Source organism: Miniopterus schreibersii (assembly GCF_964146895.1).
Source record: "Miniopterus schreibersii genome assembly, chromosome: 16".
In the NCBI taxonomy this organism is placed as follows: Eukaryota; Metazoa; Chordata; class Mammalia; order Chiroptera; family Miniopteridae; genus Miniopterus; species Miniopterus schreibersii.
This window is the reverse complement of record NC_138116.1, coordinates 22,140,711-22,161,795: the sequence shown is the minus strand read 5'-3', so window position 1 is coordinate 22,161,795 and position 21,085 is coordinate 22,140,711. Positions and strand designations below refer to the sequence as shown.

General features: G+C 43.7%; 2 protein-coding genes across 2 annotated transcripts; both read left to right on the top strand.

Moving 5' to 3' along the window:
- Positions 1–1,084: 1,084 nt before the first annotated feature.
- LOC308568406 (uncharacterized protein) lies at positions 1,085–1,627 on the top strand (the record flags this gene model as incomplete). Its single annotated transcript, XM_081161337.1, has 1 exon — positions 1,085–1,627. One exon carries the CDS (start codon positions 1,085–1,087, stop codon positions 1,625–1,627), a length of 543 nt encoding a protein of 180 aa, XP_081017463.1.
- Positions 1,628–16,239: 14,612 nt separating this feature from the next.
- LOC308568414 (keratin-associated protein 2-2-like) lies at positions 16,240–16,644 on the top strand (the record flags this gene model as incomplete). The annotated part of the gene is made up of 1 exon (XM_081161345.1): positions 16,240–16,644. The coding sequence occupies one exon, from the start codon at positions 16,240–16,242 to the stop codon at positions 16,642–16,644; it is 405 nt and encodes a 134-aa protein (XP_081017471.1).
- Positions 16,645–21,085: the final 4,441 nt, after the last annotated feature.

The following is a 21,085-nucleotide window of genomic DNA, read 5'->3' as shown; positions in this document are numbered from 1 at the left end:
AAAGTGTGGTCCTTGGACCTTCAGCGTGGGCATCATGTGGGCACTTGTGAGAAAGCAGAACCTCAGCCTTCCCCCTGCCATCGGAACTCTGGGCGTAGTCCCCGCTATTTTTAATAAACCCTCCAGGTGGTTCTGATGCACGCTCAGATCAGACTATCACTAAATAAGTAGAAATAGCAATTAAATGAGGTTGAATAGAATCAGATTCGTTCACATTTCAAATTACTCCACAGAATTTGTGCTCTAGATTACCCTGCTCTGTAGGTAAGTTTCTGAGGAGAGACACATTCTGATCATTCAACTTTTTTTTCTCTATTTAAGAAATATTTTTAATCAAGAATGAAATCAGAAGTAGAAAAGGAGGCAATCTCTCTGTCTTCCAGAATCTACGAGACCAGCTGGAGAGATATGCTGCAAACACGCATGGCAGCAAAGTAACAACTTAATGAACTATGCGATGTTGCAGTAACAGGAACAATATAGGTAAATTGCCTGCCAGGGTTTTAGGATACAGAACGTGACCAAAGTTTGAAACGCCTAAGGAAACCCATCCCAGTAGCACAGAAGCCATGAACATTGCCTGCGTAGAGGGGTCCCCTTCCTCATTGCTCACAAAGGCCCACGTGGTTCATTTTCCTCTTATCCCATGCCAGATGCCACACCGTGCAGATGGGATGCCTTCCACATTAGTCACTGGAAGAAATGCACAGCCTGGAATGTGTTTGCCCAGATTCCATGCAGAGGGGACACAGGGGGAGAGTAAGAGATGTAGCCCCAAATGCCAAATGGAGGAGGGGGAGAGGAGTGTGGTCTAGAAGATGCCTGCAGGTGTGAGTCAGAGGAAAAGCAAGTCAGACAGACTTTATCATATCTGGAAAGCGAAATGTTGTTTCCAACAAGTTTAAACCATTAAATAGATAATGTATAATTTGATAATTACTCAAATGTTAGGCAAACAAAAACAAGGAAATGGTGACAACTCACCCGGTTCATGCAGTATATAAGGGGCCTTGGCACAAGGAGACCCCCAAACTAGAGAACCTCACTCTCCTGAACTCACCCAGACTCTCAACCCTCTGTCACCATGGTCAACTCTTGTGGCTCCGTCTGCTCTGATCAGGGCTGTGGCCAAGGCTGCTGCCAGGAGACCTGCTGCTGCCCCAGCTGCTGTCAGACCACCTGCTGCAGGACCACCTGCTGCCGCCCCAGCTGCTGTGGCTCCTGCTGTGGCTCCAGCTGCTGCCGCCCCAGCTGCTGTGTGTCCAGCTGCTGCCGCCCCAGCTGCTGTGGTTCCTGCTGTGGCTCCAGCTGCTGCCGCCCCAGCTGCTGTGTGTCCAGCTGCTGCCGCCCCAGCTGCTGTGGTTCCTGCTGTGGCTCCAGCTGCTGCCGCCCCAGCTGCTGTGGCTCCTGCTGCTGCCGCCCCTCCTGCTGCATTTCCAGCTGCTGCCGCCCCTCCTGCTGTGGCTCCAGCTGCTGTGGCTCCAGCTGCTGCCGCCCCTGCTGCTGCCCCTGCTGCTGCCTCCGCCCAGTCTGTGGCCAGGTCTCCTGCCACAGCAACTGCTATCGCCCCACCTGTGTCATCTCCACCTGCCCCCGCCCCATGTGCTGTGCCACCCCTTGCTGCTGAGCCCCTTCCCTGAACCCTCTCTCTTCCTTCATCCTGCTCATCATAGGCGCAGACCTTGTGCACCCCGCAGATGTCTTAGGAGAGCCCTTCCCTTCAACTGTGTGTCCACAGCCTGGCCTTAGGCCAGACTCTCCTTTTGTTGACCTTTTATCTTGTATTTCCTTTCACAGGGATGTTTCAGTATCTTATTGCTGCTTCTGAATAAAGCTCTATTTTCCTGGCTTAGAAATACAATGTTCTTGTGTCTGCTACTTTGCGATGACTGTCTTCATTTCCAGAGAAATTATATGCAATACACAACTGAATCAGGTTTTGCAATTCTTTCTCTCATCTCCAGGAAAACCCCAACATGTATTGAAATTAAAAGAAAACAAGCCCAGAAATAACTGGAATATTTAAAAAATATTTTCCAAGCATTTCTATTTGCTTGTACCAGAAGGTAGACCTGTCCATATCAACTTAATCAGCCATGTTGCCAGAAGTCCTATATTTTCAGGGACTCAAGAAGATGAAAGATTTACCGCAAAGGTTAGAAATATAAAAAGAGGTTTTTAGAGTAGAAGCTCCTATAAAGTAAAATTTATCTAATACTTTAGTATTTCCCACCAAAGACATAAACTACTCACTCTTACTATACTAACACTGCAGAAATATATTTTTCAATCCCAATCCCTTTTGATGTTTTTTAACTTTTTGAAAAAAATTCAAATTTACAGAACGGTGCCAAAGAACATCCTTATACCATATAATCTTTCATCTAGATTCAACCTTTTGCCACATTTTGTTTCTCTCCAATAGAGAAACATAAGTAGGTAAGCAGATAGATAGATAGATAGATAGATGATAGATAGATAGATAATATGATTGAGATACAGATAGACATATATCCTAACACTAAGGACATTTTCTTGCATAACCACAGTACAGATATCAATTAAATCAAATATTGATGCATTACTATTATCTAATATACGTTTAATATCTAAATGTTGCCAGTTGTACTGATAATGTCTGATAGAAAAATGTTTACCATATCCATGAATTGCATTTAGATATTGTGTCTCTTTAGTCTCCTTGAATCTGAAACACTTCCTGAGTCCATCCTTATATCCGATGATTCTCACTCTTAAGAGAACGGGTCAGTCATTACGTAAAGTATTCCCTAGTCTGTGTTTGTCTGAAGTTTCCTCATCATCAGATTCAGGTGACGCATTCTGACAGGAGTACTACATAAGTGAAGTGTTTTTCTCAGTGTGTGACTTAAGGAGACGCCGGTCAGTTTGTCCGGGTATTAATAATGCTAACTCTGATCCCATGGTTAAGGTTATGCTATCGTTTCTCTACAGTAAAGTTAGTGTGTTTTCCTTTGAAATTAACAAATAATCGAAGGGGAACTATTTTGAAAATGTGCAAATATCTTACTAGCCATCAAATTTTCATCCAATAGTTATAGCATCCACTGATAATATTTGCTTGAATCAAGTTTTATTATGAGGGCTGTAAGTGATGATTTGGTAGCTCTGGTTTTTTTCTTCTGCATTTATCAGTTGACATTCTACTGTCACAGATAACTGTCTCATCTTCCTTTTAAAAATATTTTTTATTTAACTAGTCTCAGTATGGACTCATGGATTCTCACTTTATTTAATGAGCTAAAACCCATTACTGCCATTACTCATTTTGGTGCTTAAGCTGCTCCATATTGAGCCAGTGAGAGTGCCTTCGAGGTGGCTCCAAGCGACTTTTAATATTTAAAAACAGTGAGTCATTGGCAACGGTTCCCAGTGGAATACAGGAAGTAGTATTAGCAGTACTAGCAGTACACAGTTTGAGGCAGCCAGACAGCCCACTAGCTAATGGGCATCCACGCCTCCCAGATGGCCCTGTCTTCCTCATTGCACATAGGTGACTCACAAAGGTGAACCTTTTCCCTCTCACTCCCTACTCTAATTCTGCTTCTCTTTTAACATCAAAGAGCTTTTGGCATGAGGAGAATAATTGAGCCAAACAGCATCATGGAATGATACCCAGATCACAGGTAAATACTAGTGATTGAATCATGTGATGGGCCCTCTTGACAACCAAGAAAGTAGGAAAGATGATTCTGGGAAAGACCAGGTTGGAAAATCTTAACCCACCAGGAAAAAGAAATCTTATTTTTCTTCATCTTAAAATCTTAAACCAGAAAAACATGATGACCTAATTTTAGACTAATATTTCTTTTAAAAATAAACTAGAAAATGATCCAGGGCCTGGGCACAGCAGCCTCAGCAGAGTACGAAACAGGACATACAGCAGAGGGCCTTCCAAATTCGCTAAGTGTGCGCTCCTAACAATATCAAAACCTCCACCCTCTGACACCGTGGTCAGCTCCTGTTGTGGCTCCGTCTGATCTGACCAGGGCTGTGGCCAAGGCTGCTGCCAGGAGTCCTGCTGCTGCCCCCGCCCAGCCTGTGGCCAGGTCTCCTGCTCCACCACTTACTATCTCCCCACCTGTGTCATCTTCACCTGCCCCTACCTCACGTGCTGTGCTTCCTCTTGCTGCTGAGCCTCCCCCCCCCCCCCCCCCCCGTAACCGCCATCTCCATTTACCTCTCTCCTCGGGGGGGAAAACCCTCTTTTTGTGTGGACCACTAGGAGACACGGAGTGGGGATGAGGTACCAGGGCATGCTACTGAAGATGGATATGGCCTGGAGCTGCTAGCTGTTGTCAGATCTTCATGAGGAAAGTGTCAGCGTGCCTGTTTTTATGCAGTCTCACTATTAGAGAATGGTAACAAATTCTGAATTTTTGACAGGTGAGAAGTGGTATCCCATATTTTCATTTCATGGTGAAGAAAGATTTGCATTTTATTTTCCCATCAAAGTTTCAGTCTTTTCTAATCTAATTTTAGAAGTGCTTTGTATATTAAGGCCATTAACCCTTTGTCTTTGGTATAAATTGCAAGTTTTAAAAAAAATTTAGCCATTTATATTTTTACTTTGTTTATAGTTGGTTTTTAGCTATGTATTCTTTTTGTTATAAATCATTGTCTTTTCGCCTTCATAATTTAATTGCAAATTGTCTGTGTTGCAATTAAAAAAATTAAATGGAAAAAATATTAAATCATGAGTCTTCTTTAATGATGAGGTTTCCTATATCTCTACTGCCGGTTTTGTAAGTGGTCCTGGATGGCTCGCTTTGGAATGTCTATTGCATCAATGTCATTACCACACTCATTGCCACCAACTTAGACAGGCCTTTGTCTCTCACCCTATACTTCAGCTACACCTAACTTCCTCCCCCCTTTCTGTCACCCCCCCATCTCCAGCCAAAAAATATTTACAAACCCTGGATATTTGCTCACACCTTTCTCCAAACTTTGTGATGCCATGACATCCGTCCTCTCTGTATAGTTCAAGAATATCCTCAAATTCTCCCCATTCAGTCAGTGGCCTGTTAATTTTCTCTATTCCCCGACACATGCTATTCAGACAAGTCACTTATTCCATCAAAAGCGAAAACATATCCCATTCAATCGTGTCCCCGCTGCCTGAAAGCTCTTTCTTTCTTGCTCCCTCCATGTAAATCACCTGCAGTGGTCAAGGAGTAAATGCCTCCCGTTTTCATTAATCCCACATCTGCTCAACAAACACTCACTCAGGGCAACAGCCAGGCACCATAGGTATAAACCTGAATAGGACAGTCTCTGACGTCATGGGGTATATAGAAGGATTGGGAAAGAATTATAAACCAAGTAGGATAAAGTATGATATCCTGGACCACAGGCATACCTTGGGGCAAAAAGGAGGTAAGGATTCATTTTGAATGTGGTAGATGTCAGGGCAGATCTTAGACAGAGACGAGCTGCTAACTGGACTGAGCAGTTAAGTATGAGCAGGAGTTTGCCGAGGTGACAAGGGGGAAAAGCATATTTACACAAGGAAACAGCAGGAGAAATGATGCAGGGCTGTTGCTCTTCATACCTGCTAGGAGAGGCGATAACCACGCTTCCTAATGACTATAAGTTAAACCTACCTGAGCTTCACTCAGCTCATGTCTAAGGAACTAAGAAAAACCGTTTCTACCTCACAGAGTCCTTCTGAACTGTAAACAAAATAACAATTACAGAAAAGAATTATGGACACACAGTGCACACTCAGAAATAGTAATTATTAGTAGTATCTCATTTCTTGAGAAGCGTGTAGATTTAAATACGTAATGGTTATTTTATTTACTAATCACGCAAGGCTCTAAATCAGTGATTTTCAGCCAGTGTGCTGCAAGAATTTTTAAAACATGCAATACCTGGCTATTTAGTCAGGGACACTGAGCTCTTTCCCCTTCGACTATCAAATAAAAAAATGACAACAGCCAACACAATAGCCGCCCAATGCGAATGAATAAAAAATACACCTTTTGTTGTTAGATCGGCATAAAATGTATTTTTTTGGTGTGCTGCCAAATTTTAGTAATTAGTTTATGTGCCCTGAGATGAAAAAGGCTGAAAATCGCTACTCTAAATAGTTGCCTATGTATGTTTGTCTTACTTAAGTGCCTGGGAGACAGAGATTAAAGCTTAACCCCTTATATCTCAAACATACCCTGCAGAGAAACAATAGCTCAGAATGTAAGAAAATATATTTCAATAACACTTCAATTATACACATTTCCATTGGGTATGTTGACCTATCAAAATAAGATAAAAAAGACTCCCTTGTGATATCCTATCTCTGAAGATCTTGTCAATAATGACATAATAATTTTTAAAAAGACCCATCATGTTAATGTGGTTTTGCTATTTAAAAGTAGTGAATCATTGCGTTATCACTCTTTCAAGTCCAATAGATTCAATAAGTAAAAACAGACAGGAACTTTGTTAGGGTCTTTGTACCTCACTGACAACCCAGGAAATCCAGAGGAATCACACTATTGCTTGTTGCACACAAACAACTGTCCCCTCTCCCGAGATGGGTCTTCCAGCCTTACTACCGGCATTTGGTAGGACTTGCTCTTCGAGAGCAGAGGAGATTTATCATCATAAAGCCAGTTTCAACATATTATTCTGGAGTCAACTAGAGAAATGAAAAATGAACACTTGTGAAATCCAATGAGACAATGTCATTAATGGGTCTACTTGAGAAGACACATCAGACAAAGAAATCTGGGAAGTGATTCACTTCTCTTGAACCAAACTGGGTAGCTCCTACTACAACAGGAAACAGAAATGGCACCGTTCCTATAAATAGGAATAATTACCAGATAAACACAATTATCTAATTTACTAAAACTAACTGATTTTCAATTAGGATAAACAACAACAAGAAGTTTCCTGCACATGGTCACCGCGGCCCTCAGCAGGATATAAAAGCAACAGAGGGCAAGGAGAGACCACACTCGATAACCTCACTTCCCTGGAAACTCACCCAGAACCTCCACCCTCTGACACCATGTCCTGTTGTGGATCCGTCTGCTCTGCCCAGGGCTGTGGCCAAGGCTGCTGCAGGGCCACCTGCTGCCGCCCCAGGTGCTGTGGCTCCTGCTGCTGCCGCCCCTCCTGCTGCATTTCCAGCTGCTGCCGCCCCTCTTGCTGCGGCTCCTGCTGCGGCTCCAGCTGCTGCCGCCCCTGCTGCCAGCCCTGCTGCATTTCCAGCTGCTGCCGCCCCTCTTGCTGTGGCTCCAGCTGCTGTGGCTCCAGCTGCTGCCGCCCCTGCTGCCAGCCCTGCTGCATTTCTAGCTGCTGCCGCCCCTCCTGCTGTGGCTCCAGCTGCTGTGGCTCCAGCTGCTGCCGCCCCTGCTGCTGCCCCTGCTGCTGCCTCCGCCCAGTCTGTGGCCAGGTCTCCTGCCACAGCAACTGCTATCGCCCCACCTGTGTCATCTCCACCTGCCCCCGCCCCATGTGCTGTGCCACCCCTTGCTGCTGAATCTCTGCTTTGAACACACCGCTTCCTCCTAGTCTCCCTCCCCAAAGATGCAGACCCTCCTTTTCAAAAATATGCAACTGATTTCTTGGATCCCATAGCAAACCCCAGTCCTACTAATTCTCTTGTTCACATTCTAACTTCTGTCCAAACTTCCTTCCTTCAAATGAATTCATTCAGTATCTCCTAATAAATTCAGTTTCCCCAGCATCTCCCCCTTTGTCTTCAGGACACCCATTCTTCTTGCTTAAGGAATCTGAAGATTGTGTTCATCACTTGTGGGGTCACAAATTTTAACTCCCCTGACATCGAAGTCCAATGAAGCCTTTTCTTGTACTCCTTTGCAAGGATTTTCTTATACCAAATAAACCTCTTAGTACTGGCTCTGAAAATTAAGTGTGATTGTTAGTCCATTTTTAAAAGGTTTTATATGTGGGTCCTGGGTAATTGTATTTTGTGCACACCTGTTAGACAGACAGCATGGATTAGTTAACCTCCAACAGAGATCAAATGACACTGGTCACCAGTTTTCTCTAGAAAGTCCTTTTAGTCTTAGCCAAATCAAGAAATCATTTTCCAGTCCTTAGTGGGGGGAAATGCAACTGAAGTCATAGTGCATCTGTGAATATATTGAGAAAGTCTTACAAAGACTGGACATAATTCATATCTCTGAAAACACCGTCTTTCAGGGTTCTTTTTTCACCAATAAAATGCAGCTAATAAATAAACAAACAAACAAACAAACAAATAAATAAATAAATAAATAAATAAATATGTCTTTCCTCAAGTGTAGCTGTGATACCTTTGGAATATTTCTCCCTCTTTTCTCCATTAGTCAAAAGTTATATATTTTTTTAGATCCAGAGACATAGAAGCATGGAACAGACTGAGGGATCTCCGAGGGAAGGCGAGGGTGTGGGTGTGGGTGGGGAGAGATTAATCAAAGAATTTACATGCTTATATGCACAGACACAGACATTGGTTCGGGGAAGGCCTGGGGGTGGGGTAGATGTGGGGTAGAGGGGATCAATCAGGGAAAAAGGGGAACATCTGTAATACCTCAAAAATAAAGATAGCCCGGCCAGGCGTAGCTCAGCAGTTTAGCGTTGATCTAGGATCCAGGAGATCGGGGTTTGATTCCCGGTCAGGGCACATGCCCGGGTTGCGGGCTAGGCAGCCGATCAATGACTCTCTCATCATTGATGTTTCTCTCTCTTTCTCCCTCTCCCTTCCTCTCTCTGAAATCAATAAAGATATATTTAAAAAATAATAAAGATAAATTTTTTAAAAAGAAAAAAAATATTTTTAAAGGACCATTTTATGCCCCTATGTCATCAAAAAGCCTTCATTTACTCAACAAACACTTATCACTAGTGTCCTCTGTCCCACCCCTGTCCTGAGCATGGAGGAACAAAGTGAATGTCATAGCTCATATTGTCAGGGCATCTGCACTGCAACTGCGGGAGAGACAGAAGTAAATAACTATGATACAGGAGAGTGTGCTAAATTAGGAGCACAATGCAGGGAAGAATTACATATGCATGAGGGAATTTTTCAGAAATGATATCACTAAAGAGGAAGCATTTCAGCTGGGTTTTTGACAGATGAATGGGAGTTTGTAGAGCTGACAAGAAAGAAGGAACATTCTGGGAAGATGAGACAGCTTCAGCAAAGGCTTATAAGTTTTGAGGGTTTTTTTGTATTTTTTGTTTTTAATATTTTTATTGATTTTTAGAGAGCAAGGGAGAGAGAGAAACATTGATTGCTGCCTCCTGCACGCCCCCTACTGGGTGGGGATCGAGCCTACAACACAGGCATGAGCCCTGACTGGGAATCGAACCAGCAACCTCTCGGCGCATGAGACAACGCCCAACCAACTGAGCCACACTGGCCAGGGCCAACGTTTGCAAATTTTATTCTTTGAACCTTCCTTAGCTGCTTATCTGTAAGATTAAGACGAGCTTACTTTCTGTTTAATCTTACACAAGTCTTTTTCTCTTAACTTCTCAATGTTTCTTTTGCCTATTCCACTAGAAGAGTAACAGTACTTTATAGGGTTGCATTAAAGATTAAAAACAAATATTAGATATTCAGCATAATGCCTGGTACATGGTGAATACTTCACAAATGATAGTTGTTAACATTCCCTCCACCTTTCATGGAGGGTATACGCAACTTGTCCACATACTGTATATTTTTATTTTAATTATTTAATTAAAATAATTTCCATTCTTTCAATTGTTACCAAACTCTGCTTCCCATGCATATCTTATTCAAGTATATACAGGAAAGAGATGATGGGAAATTGGTCATGCCCCCCTCATAGTACCCAACAGAATGTCTTGGATACTGTGTGTGTTACATGCTGTTGAGTCAGCTCCAATGCCCGGCGACCCTATGAAGAGTGATGTCCACAGTGTCCTGTCCTCAACAGCCCTGCTCAGCTCCTGTAGACTCATGCCTGTGGCTTCTTTTTTGGAGCCCATCCATCTCATATTTGGTCTTCCTCTTTTCCTGATGCCTTCTATTTTTCCCAGCATTACTGTCTTTTCCAAAGAACCCTGCCTTCTCACTGTGTGCCTGAAGTAAGACAGCCTCAGTTTTGTCATGGATACATGGTACTGAAGTCCTAATCATTTAAAATATTGTTTATATATAACAAATGCTTCTGCAATGAAACATCCATTTTGCAGGTTTAACAACCAAAGGATAAATCAAAAATTTCCCACTGTTAATGCCTATACTGAAAGACATACCACAAAAATGTTTTTCACTATTTATATAGAGTGAGTCATTGCTAAGTGTCTCAGCTTGAGACAGTGAAATAAGATCTGGCCCACACAGGACCAGTCATCCTCATTACAGATGGGACACCCTCCTTCCCAACAGGTCATTCTTATTCCTTCCAGCGTTTCCCCTGACCAGCATTCATTCCCCTCACCTTTCACAACAAAAGATTCATTAGCATTTTAAGAACCACCCCATGATTTTCATGGAGCAGTGTACAGACAGGAGGAAATGTCACATTCAAAAGCAAAATGTCAGAGTCATGTGACAAGGGCTTGTAAAAGACACTGCATCCGCCAGAAACAAAGGTGACACCTACTAAGAAAAAAATGTGACAAGTCTTTCAATTGGAAACACAGAAACTTACCAGAAAAAGGAAATGTGCTATTTTCTCCATTTTGAGGTATTTAACTAGAAATGCACAATTATGAAATTAAATAATTAAGTTTTCTAAAAGGGTAAATAATAACAAGGAAATAATGACATAGTGATAGCAGCTCTGCAGCAGGGTATAAAGGTAGCTGTGGGCCAAGGGCACTCCCAAACTCACGAACCTCACTTCCCTGGAAACTCACCCAGAACCTCCACCCTCTGACACCATGTCCTGTTGTGGATCCGTCTGCTCTGCCCAGGGCTGTGGCCAAGGCTGCTGCAGGGCCACCTGCTGCCGCCCCAGGTGCTGTGGCTCCTGCTGCTGCCGCCCCTCCTGCTGCATTTCTAGCTGCTGCCGCCCCTCTTGCTGCGGCTCCTGCTGCGGCTCCAGCTGCTGCCGCCCCTGCTGCCAGCCCTGCTGCATTTCCAGCTGCTGCCGCCCCTCTTGCTGTGGCTCCAGCTGCTGTGGCTCCAGCTGCTGCCGCCCCTGCTGCCAGCCCTGCTGCATTTCCAGCTGCTGCCGCCCCTCCTGCTGTGGCTCCAGCTGCTGTGGCTCCAGCTGCTGCCGCCCCTGCTGCTGCCCCTGCTGCTGCCTCCGCCCAGTCTGTGGCCAGGTCTCCTGCCACAGCAACTGCTATCGCCCCACCTGTGTCATCTCCACCTGCCCCCGCCCCATGTGCTGTGCCACCCCTTGCTGCTGAGCCCCCTTCTCTGTAACCATCATCTCCATTTACTTCTGTCCCCACAGATGTAGACACTTCTTGTAACGACCCTTGGGACCCACGGAGTCTGGCAGATGTCATTCAGTGGGTGGGCTTCATGATTCCAGTGAGCTCCCCACCGTCCCCACTGACTGTGAGCACCTTCTGGTTCATTTTAAACTCTCTCCCTTGCTCTCTTTCCCTTCGATAGTGACCAACTGTGTATAAATCTGCAGTCTGCCAGCTAAGTAAATTATCCTAATCCTCTAAGTTTCTCATTATTCCTTATCATTGTGGGCTCCAGATTATCCTTCCAACAAGGTGGGCGCTATCTGCAGCCCTGAGGGGCACTGATTTGACACTCTCAGACCTGGGTCCGATTACACCCTGTATTTTCTCCTACAGTGAATTTCGTATGTTTTGTTGTTTCTCTGCTTTCTAATAAACTTTTCTGCACGTAAGAATCTACTGGCATCATTCCCTTTTTTTTTTATGATTATTTTACTTGGTAACTAGGCAGTTGTAGAAAGAATAACCCATGTTGAAATCACCAAAAGAACGGATTTGACTAAAGAATGTCATGCCAAGGCTTTGGGAGCCACTATTTCAGTGTTGTCTCGATAAACCGAGTTTCCAGGGGTAGGCCATCGGATGGATGAAGAAGCGGAGAAAAGTCAGATTTGTAAACGTAACACTAAGCAAACTAAGAAGGGTAGAAGTCCTACTATTCAGACATAACTGAGACCCACAATCGGTTGGTTTATGAAAAATAAAATCATAAGGAAACTTCCACACTCAAGGAAAATACAAGTCTTAAGATACAAACAATTCCTGAAGAATAATAAGTCATGATAAATAATGACACATCACACGAGGAGATGAACCTCCCCTCGTTCCATCTTCATGATGGTCTTGAGGTTGCTACTGCTGGGAGTCCCAGGGGTTTCTCCGGCCTGAGACAAATGATTCTCAGCTTGGGATTCCCACACCACAGAGAAGTCTAAAAGTGGAATCCAAACTCACTTAAATTGTAAGCTTTCAGTTCTGAATATAGAATTATTTTTTCTTCAATTCACATTCACCAAAGAACAAGATTAACTGGGCTTCTCTTACTAAGATTTTCCAGTTCTCCCATCTCAAATTTTCCAGTTCTCCCATCTCAAATTTTCCAGTTCTCCCATCTCAGATGAGAGGTCCCTCGAGTCTCAGTTTTTCATAGTCCCAAAATAAAGTCTTTTGGGCCCTATGAGGAAATTAAACCCCCGGCCCCGAGTCATTGGCTCATATCCTAAAGAAGCTGCAGCACCAGATCACAGACTGAACAATCTGGTCTTAAGTTCCTTCTTCATTCTCGCACCTGGGGATCTTTGTTTTCTTTCTTTTAAACTCAGAAATGTATTACTTTAAAACTTGTATTCTGAATCTATATATATAGGTAGTCAAAGGGGCATTTCATATTATCTGTGTTGCTGAAATCCTTCATTAATTTTTCCCAAGAGAAAATTTCACCTGTTAGTCACTGGAATAAGTGGCATTTACAGTAGGCAGTGAACTATATTTTCTAATGAAATATTTGATTAAATCAAAAGCCATTTTCATAAACTTGGTGTTTCCCTTTTGAAGATCTCATCAAATATAAGCTAATAGGAGACTGACAACATGAATTTATTACAGAGAAATCAGACAGTCTTCGTTTAATCGATGGCATTTCTCAGTTGACCAAAAAGAGGAGGAGGCCAAGGAGTAAAAGGAACCCCGTAAATGGAGGCCCAGTGAACATCATCTCATTTGACTTTCTAGAAGTCTTGATCCAAGCTCCACAACGAAGATTATTAAAATAACGAATTCACTGCTCGGGTAGGTTAGGTCTTCCTTTATTAATATTTACTCTTTCCCCCGCCCTCCCGCCCTCTAGAAGTATCCTGTCCCACTCTCCCACCCCACGGTTTGAACTTCACTATGTGACTCGCTTTGGCCAATGGGATGTTGGAAGGCATGACCCACGCAAAGCCCTGAAATGTGTCTGCATGACTGGGATTGCTCCCTGTGCTTGTGCTGTCAGCAGGAGTGAAAACACAGGCCACAGCTCATTGAAGTGGAATTTCAGATGAACAATGAATACATGGAAAGATGCTACTAAAAGACTTATTTGTTGTTTATTTGAAATAAAAATTTAACTGAGTTACCTGTATTTTTATTTGCTAAATTTGGCAACTCTCGTTTGGAAGAAAGTCCAAAACCAACCCATAGCCCGAAGGCAAGGCCAGTTTAAACAGCCAGAACTGAACTGACCTGCAGACGCACGGCCAAGAAATAAATACTTGTTATTGTATATTATGAGAGTTTGTGGTTGCTTGTTATGCAGCAACAGCTGACTAATTAAACTGTGGTGGCAATGAGAAACTAGCTTAATACATCCACCAGTGTGCAAAGATTAAGCAGATAGTGTTCTATAAAGAAAATAAAAATAAAGGATTGTCCAAGTGTTCGTGCTAGGGTTGGCTTTATTTTAATAAACTTCCTGTAGGGCACAGGTTAATAAATCTCTGGGTTTATAGATAAAAGTAAGCTTTTATGAATAATACAAAGCGAAGTACTATCAGGCTATATTGAAGGGGAATCTCATTCATTTTTGTAAGCATATTTGTTAAAAAGCACAGGTTTAGGGGTTGGACATGCTTAGGTTTAATCCAGACATTGTTATTTAAGAGCTGTGTAACCTTGGGCAAGTTATTAACATCTGTAAGAGTCAGATTCTTCACCTATAAAATGGAGGTAAGAATATCTAATTCAATTGAATGTTATGGTGATTAATAAGATAGGTAAAGATACCTATTGCAGTCCCTGGAACATCCCAAATACTCCCTACATCATAACTTAAAGTTGCTGGGAAGAAAAGTGGAAGCTGGTACCCAATACCAGTGAACAAAAGAGTACAGTGTTATAAACTGCTCTTAGAGGGAAATGGTGTAAGCTTCTAGTAAGAGCCTAGTTAGCAAAGAAAATTCCTTGTAAATCTATGATATAAGATATTAGTTCAAAGGACTGTTGAGGTCAAATACATCCACAAAATGTTGGTCATAAATAAAAAGTCTATCTGTAAACAAATCAGAAAATATTATCCTTATACCAGCTTATAATATGACTTTGCCTAAAATATTGAATGTAATTCTAGCCACATTATCTCAGAGAATTATTTAGTCTCTACAGTGAAAAAATAAATAAACTAATGTTATAAAAGAAGCCAAGAGAAAATCTTGGCATGAGGAATATAGAGAAAGAATTTGGTGTAATTCATATCTATGATATCTTCCATGGTGTCGCTAAAGCAAAAATAGAACCAATTCCCCCATGACAACAACAAAAAGCCCCCCCTTGAAGCAGAGGAGGTCATTTTAGGACAAATGACTATTTAAATGCATTTGATTGGTGGTTTGCAAGCTCTTAGCCCTCCCGTTTTCGTCTAGTGCTCACAGAGAGTAAGTGGCATTGACTGGACAGATTTCTTTATTTTTTTATTCAAATCAAAAGAAAAGTGTTGATCTACTTCACTAATAAGAAGTAAATTTATAGGACTCATCATAAAGGTAAGATATAGGGTGAAGGTACAAATAAATAACAATAGAAGAAATTAGACAAGTGCATGTCTCTCTCACAGGGCCGAGATGAGCTCCCAAGGGCAACCAGGCTGCATGTTGAGACCGACACCCAGAAAAGAAGCACCCCCCCTTAGTCCGGCCCTGGTGATCCTCAGGGAGAAGCCGCTGTGCTCAAGCACAGGTCTGGCCCGGCACAGAAGCCCTGGGGCCCTTTCAGGTGATCTGTCCTGGGTGAAACATTTCCCCAATGCTCTTCCCTTATCACTTTCAGGGGCGCTACTTACTTGAAGGCCAGTCTCTCTTCCATCTGAAGACTTGGATCTACTGAGCCTGGTCAACAGAAATCTCATGGAGGCTGCTTACTGAGGAATGACGAGACCTGGACCCCGGGCCTCACTGTGCGACCATGGTGAACACACATGGCCCCTCCTGTAGAGGGAGGGAACAGGCCTACATATCCTCTACAGTCCCTTCCTGGATTCCACACACGCAATGACTAATCCCAAATAAATTCCAGAGACAAAAACTGCAACAGATCCTCGATGAGGGTTTTACAATCAAGGCAGATGTTGATTTTGGCTGGAAGGCTGAAGACAGCATTCCAGGTGAATGTGGGGACATTACAATCAAGGCAGGACAGCCCAGGGCGGGGGGAGTAAGTCAGGGGGTGGGGATCCAGAGTGGCTTGTGGGCTCTCCTCATGTGAAAACCCACAGACCTGCCTTTCAGTGAGTCGTGGAAGGAGATACCTGGGAAGCAAGTGACGTTGGTCTGCTATTAACCTGTCACTGTCACGTGCATGCCTGTAATGAGGCAAGTCGCTGTTGGGGTGGTAATTATGAGAGTCCTTGAAGTCCATGAATAAAATACTTCAGGACCACAGGGCAGAGTGATTAGGTACCATACCAGTTTAAACACATTCTTTTCTCTCTGATGAATGAGAAATATTTAAAGGCAAATTCATCGAAATCCAATCCAATGTCTAGATTTGATAGAAATAAACAATACAAAATAAGGGAAAACATTTGTGGTGTGTGTGCATGTATATGTATGAGGTGAGGGATTTCCAAAAACACCATTAGTCAACCCTAAATCCTCATTTAATTGGCCAAGAAGTTAACAAGGCCCTGTGCCGTGGGGTCATCAGCACCAGGCCAGGGTATATAAAGGACCCCGATGGAGAGGAAGACATTCACACCTGAGAACACCCACTCCTCTCACCAGTCCAACCATCCCAGACCCAGACACCACCATGACCGGCTCCTGCTGTGGCTCCACCTGCTCAAGCTGTGGGGGAGGCTGCTGCCAGCCCTGCTGCTGCCAGCCCTGCTGCTGCCGTGACCCCTGCTGCTGCCGCCCCTGCTGCTGCCAGACCACCGTGTGCCGCCCTGTGACCTGTGTGCCCCGCTGCACGCGCCCCATCTGTGAGCCCTGCCGCCGCCCCATCTGCTGTGACCCCTGTGGCCTGCAGCAGGGCTGCTGCCGCCCCATCGCCTGCTGCCCCACATCCTGCACGGCCATTGTCTGCCGCCCCTGCTGCTGGGCCTCCACCTGCTGCCAGCCCATCTGTGTGCAGGCCCCCTGCTGCCGGCCGCCCTGCTGCCAGCCTGCCCCCTGCCGCAGCACCTGCAGGACCTACCCCTGCTGCTGCTGCTGAAACTTCATGGTCCCCACAGATCAATACACTGGAGCCTAAGCACCTATTCTGCATTTTAATCAAGTTGAAAGAAAAACAGATTTTTTCCATAAAGTGACAATCATTATTTTTATATCTTACCATTTGGACACACAGCAGATCTCCATCTCCACTCTCAGCCAAATTCCCAAGTGTCCCCATCAGCGGAAGTCACCATGGACGGCAAGCTCACCTTTAAAAGTCCCTGGAGTGGACTTGGAAAACCCACCCTGAACTCTGGAGGCTGCTCAAAGCCTCCCAATCATCATTGGCAATGTGCTGCTCACTGTTCTCAATAAACTAATTTTCCCTGTGAAGCTCCCTGCCACCGGATTCATTTATTAGCGCAGATACGTTAGTGTACAAGACGAGCAGACGCTGAGCAGGAGGGAGGGTGAGGAGGGGAAGGAAGGAGACGGAGCAGCTGAGGAAGGCAGGAGAGGGAGAGAGAGAGGTGCTGGGAACCCGGGGTGAGTCCTGAGCAGGGGCACGGGGCGGCCAGGCAGTGCTCGGGCTGCCCACGTGGGTAGGACGTCTATGCACATCGGGTCCCCCGTGGCCTGTCCTTTGCCCACATCTCCAGGTTCATGTCTCAACACTCCCCACTAAGTTTCACTAAAGCAACACGAAACTTCTCGCAGTAACGGACACATGCCCTGCAGTTCCATTTGTCTTTGCTTTTACTGTGTTCTTTCATTTTTCTGGAATGTCCTTTCACCTGCCCCTTCCCTTCACCTTCTTCCCTTACCTAAGCCCAAGTCATTTCCAAGTTCAACTCATGTTCTCCAGTCGTCCTGTCCTAACCCCTGGGCCACACACACACACACGCACGCACACGCACGCACACACGCACACACAGGCTGGGCTAGGTACCCTAACATAAGCCAACAGCACCCTGTGAGCCTGTGCTTCTCTCCCCATCAGACACTGCATGGAGATGACCTATTTCTCTCCCTCCAAGGACAAACCACAGTTTCTTCATTCTGGCTCCCAGTACTGAGCTCAATGCTTAGAAAAGAGTTGGCAATTAATTTCTACGTGTTGAATCGAGCTAAATTAGAAGGGAATTGTCTTTATTATGAGAATTCTAAAGGGTAGATATATACTTAAAGCTAAAACTTCAGCATCCATATAACTAAACTTTCCTCACCCTCAGGTTTCCTCACCTGCAAAACGGGAACATTAACAGTCGTCAGTGTAAATTGCTGGGAAAGTTAGATGACTCTTAGGTATGTAAACTGCCTGGCACACGCTAAGCACCCAGTACCATTCATTTATATTCCCTGTCGCCCACTGGAGCATCAGATGGGCTCTAAAGGTGTGCTATTTATTACATTTCATATCACTGACAGTGGGAAAAGATTCAGGAAAAGCTTTTAAATTTCCAGGATAGTCCACATCCACTGGCAGAAACAAGTTTCCTAATAGATATAACAAAAAAGGCTAAAACTTCATCATCAGATTGAGACTGTCTTGCAATGAAAGAGCTCTTTAAAAGTTGACCTACAGTCCACAGGAAAGAGCCCCAGATTGCAGGCTTTATGAGTAGGGGTTTAGCATCAGGGAAAGTAATGCATCTGACAGACTTCTCCCCTCACCCTAAACCACCCAAGGAATTAAACAATTCAAAGCAATGAGACTCCAAAAGGAAACCTGGCTTAGTCTTCCTGGATTTAGGCAGATTAATACCGAAACCGCTTAGAAGAAATACTTCTTTTTTAAATTCCAGAAACAAATCCCACCAGTTCCCTGATCATCTAGAGTTTTCTGTCTTTTCCAACTAAAATATTTTCTCTTCTCAATTAATGATATTCCTCTCTTCTTTCACGTTTGTGGGTTTTATAATAAACCTGGCTAACGAAGACTCTTAGCATCCACAGGTGAGGAAACGGGGGCTGGCAGGGTGTAAGTTCCAGCTCTAAGTCACACAATTGCTAGCTGGTGGAGGAGGGATCTGAATCCTTCCTTGTCTTCCCCATTCTCCTCCCAGCCCTTCCCATTAATCTTCCCCATCCCCATTTCTAACTCTGATGATTGGAGGATATTTTACTGAAGATCATTTTGGAGAACAAGGAATGCATATTCTGTTTTCAGAACTTTAAACATTCCCTAACATCCAGTGGCCCCCAAACTAGTTCCTACTGAAACACAGCTTATGAAGCTACTAAGACGAGGGCATGGTTCCGCATCGCAAAAAGTCATCAGCACTCCATCCTTCATCGATCCAACCACAAAAATCCTGCGATTGATCACCACCGTCGTTAACACTTGCTTGCTCCCACTCTGGTAATTATGCTTTTGCAGAACCTGTCATTGGAATGATATGGCACAAAATAGCCACGTGATGAAGCCACATCTCTTGTCCCACAAGCTTACACCCATTAATGCGCTACAGCCAAGAAAGCCACACAGCTTAGGACACCACCAGACAGAGGGAGAGAAAAGGTTTCTGCAGGATTTTGAGAAATCGTGGATTGAGGTGAAATTACATGAAATGATGTTTTGCTCGGCCTGAAGCACAACAGGGCTTTGTGCAAAAGGATTAACATCAGGACCGACCTGTGACAAGGACTTGAGAGCCCTCTTTCTTCGGATACTGTACAGCTAAGATAACTGGGAATGTCGTGTCTGAAGATCTCTTACCTGAAGCTCTGCCTCTGGGCTGGATACGGAGGCTGCTTCTCTGTGTTAAGGCGACTAAGACCCTGGCAAGGCAGCAGTGGGTGGGATATTCCCTCCTTGCAGAGGTGACTTCAGACAGCAAAGTTTCTGACAGTCTGTAATTTTAAAACACAAGATTTCTTAGTACTATGTCTTTTTTGTTAGTTAAAAAAAAAAAAGCAGTGAATAAAATAACAGATATATCCCCATTCCCAATATTTGGATCTCTGTATATATTCTAAGCCAAATAACAAAATGCTAAACCACAAATCAAGCAAGTTTTTATTTTATTCCACTGGATGGGCTAGAATTTTTGATAACTACTAGTACATGTCCACTACTTTGAAGTGGCTCAGGGTTTGGAAAAGACTAGGAGTCAACCACCAGTGTTTACACCCGAAAGACCTGCGGTATTGCTAAAATTTTGCTACTCTTTTGTCTGTGTGACTCTAAGAAATCATTTCACAGATCTGGCCTTCCAAAAACTGTGATGGACTACGATGGTCCACAAAGTCAAAGGCCTTCAAAGACTGGGACTCTGGTGGACCGAAGAGTGTATTAAAAAATTATTTTACCAAACAAAACATACTTTGTAGACAGATTCGGTCTGACAGCCATCAGCAACCCTTGGACCATGTTATCTTTAACCTACCTTCCAACTATAAATTTATTTTCTATACCCCCATTTTTCTTAGCTGTAGCTAAAACAGACAAAGCTATCTTATCAGTCATCAGGCGACTGAATTCCCCATGCCTTTTTCAGAAACCCAACTTAGTTCTTCGTAAGGAACCAAAACCCTCAGCCAACAAACCTATGCATCTATTACAGAAATATAATTGATTCCTTTATAAATATTTTCAATATATTTTGAAGAACTCGAAACACGTGCCTATGTCACACCTAGAAGGCAAGAAATACCTCAATTTAAATTTTATTTCTAAGACCATACTCAGGCACAGTGTCAATAAAATCCACATTTAGTCTGGCCTTATTGTCCCATGGAAAATTCTTCCCCTTCAATTGCTTTATCTGCCTTTGTCCTGCCTTCCTAAAATGTGTGATTGTATGATCAGAAACTTCTTAGAACCTATTTTTCTTTCCTTTCCCTCTCCACCCCCCACATAGTACGGCACTGTTTAGATAGCAAGTGTCTCCCAGTCACTATGAGTAACAGGCCAACTCTAATGGCCCGTAACAACATCACTCTGTGGTTTGGTGGTTGTTTCCATATAAACGAGGAGACGAAATGGGTTGTTTTACAGAAGCACTGCACCATTCTTTGCATAGCAGAAGTGGTGCACATCTCCTTTTATGAGCCATTGTAGGTTTTTTGTGGCTTTTTAAAAAGAAATTATTGCTTCATTACAAGAAATCAGGCCTGTGACCATTATAGTCTCACACTCAGTCATGGCTGGTGAATGAGAGGATTCTTCAACTTGTCACATGGTCTGGGAAAACTGGCTATTCAATGAGTAATTTTTCTGAAGATATAAATCATCAAGTATTCATTTCAAGGGGAAAAGCAGGGAGAAAGGAAAGCATCCTTCAGTGATGTTGGAATTGCTGCCTCAGCAACTAAATTCACCAATCTTGAGTTCTCATTTCAATGGTCAACCACAGCTTTAGGAAATGACCTTGTGTCCTGGGGGTTATAGGATCCTGGCCAGAGTATATAAAAGGCCTTGATGGAGAGGAAGACATTCACACCTGAGAACACCCACTCCTCTCACCAGTCCAACCATCCCAGACCCAGACACCACC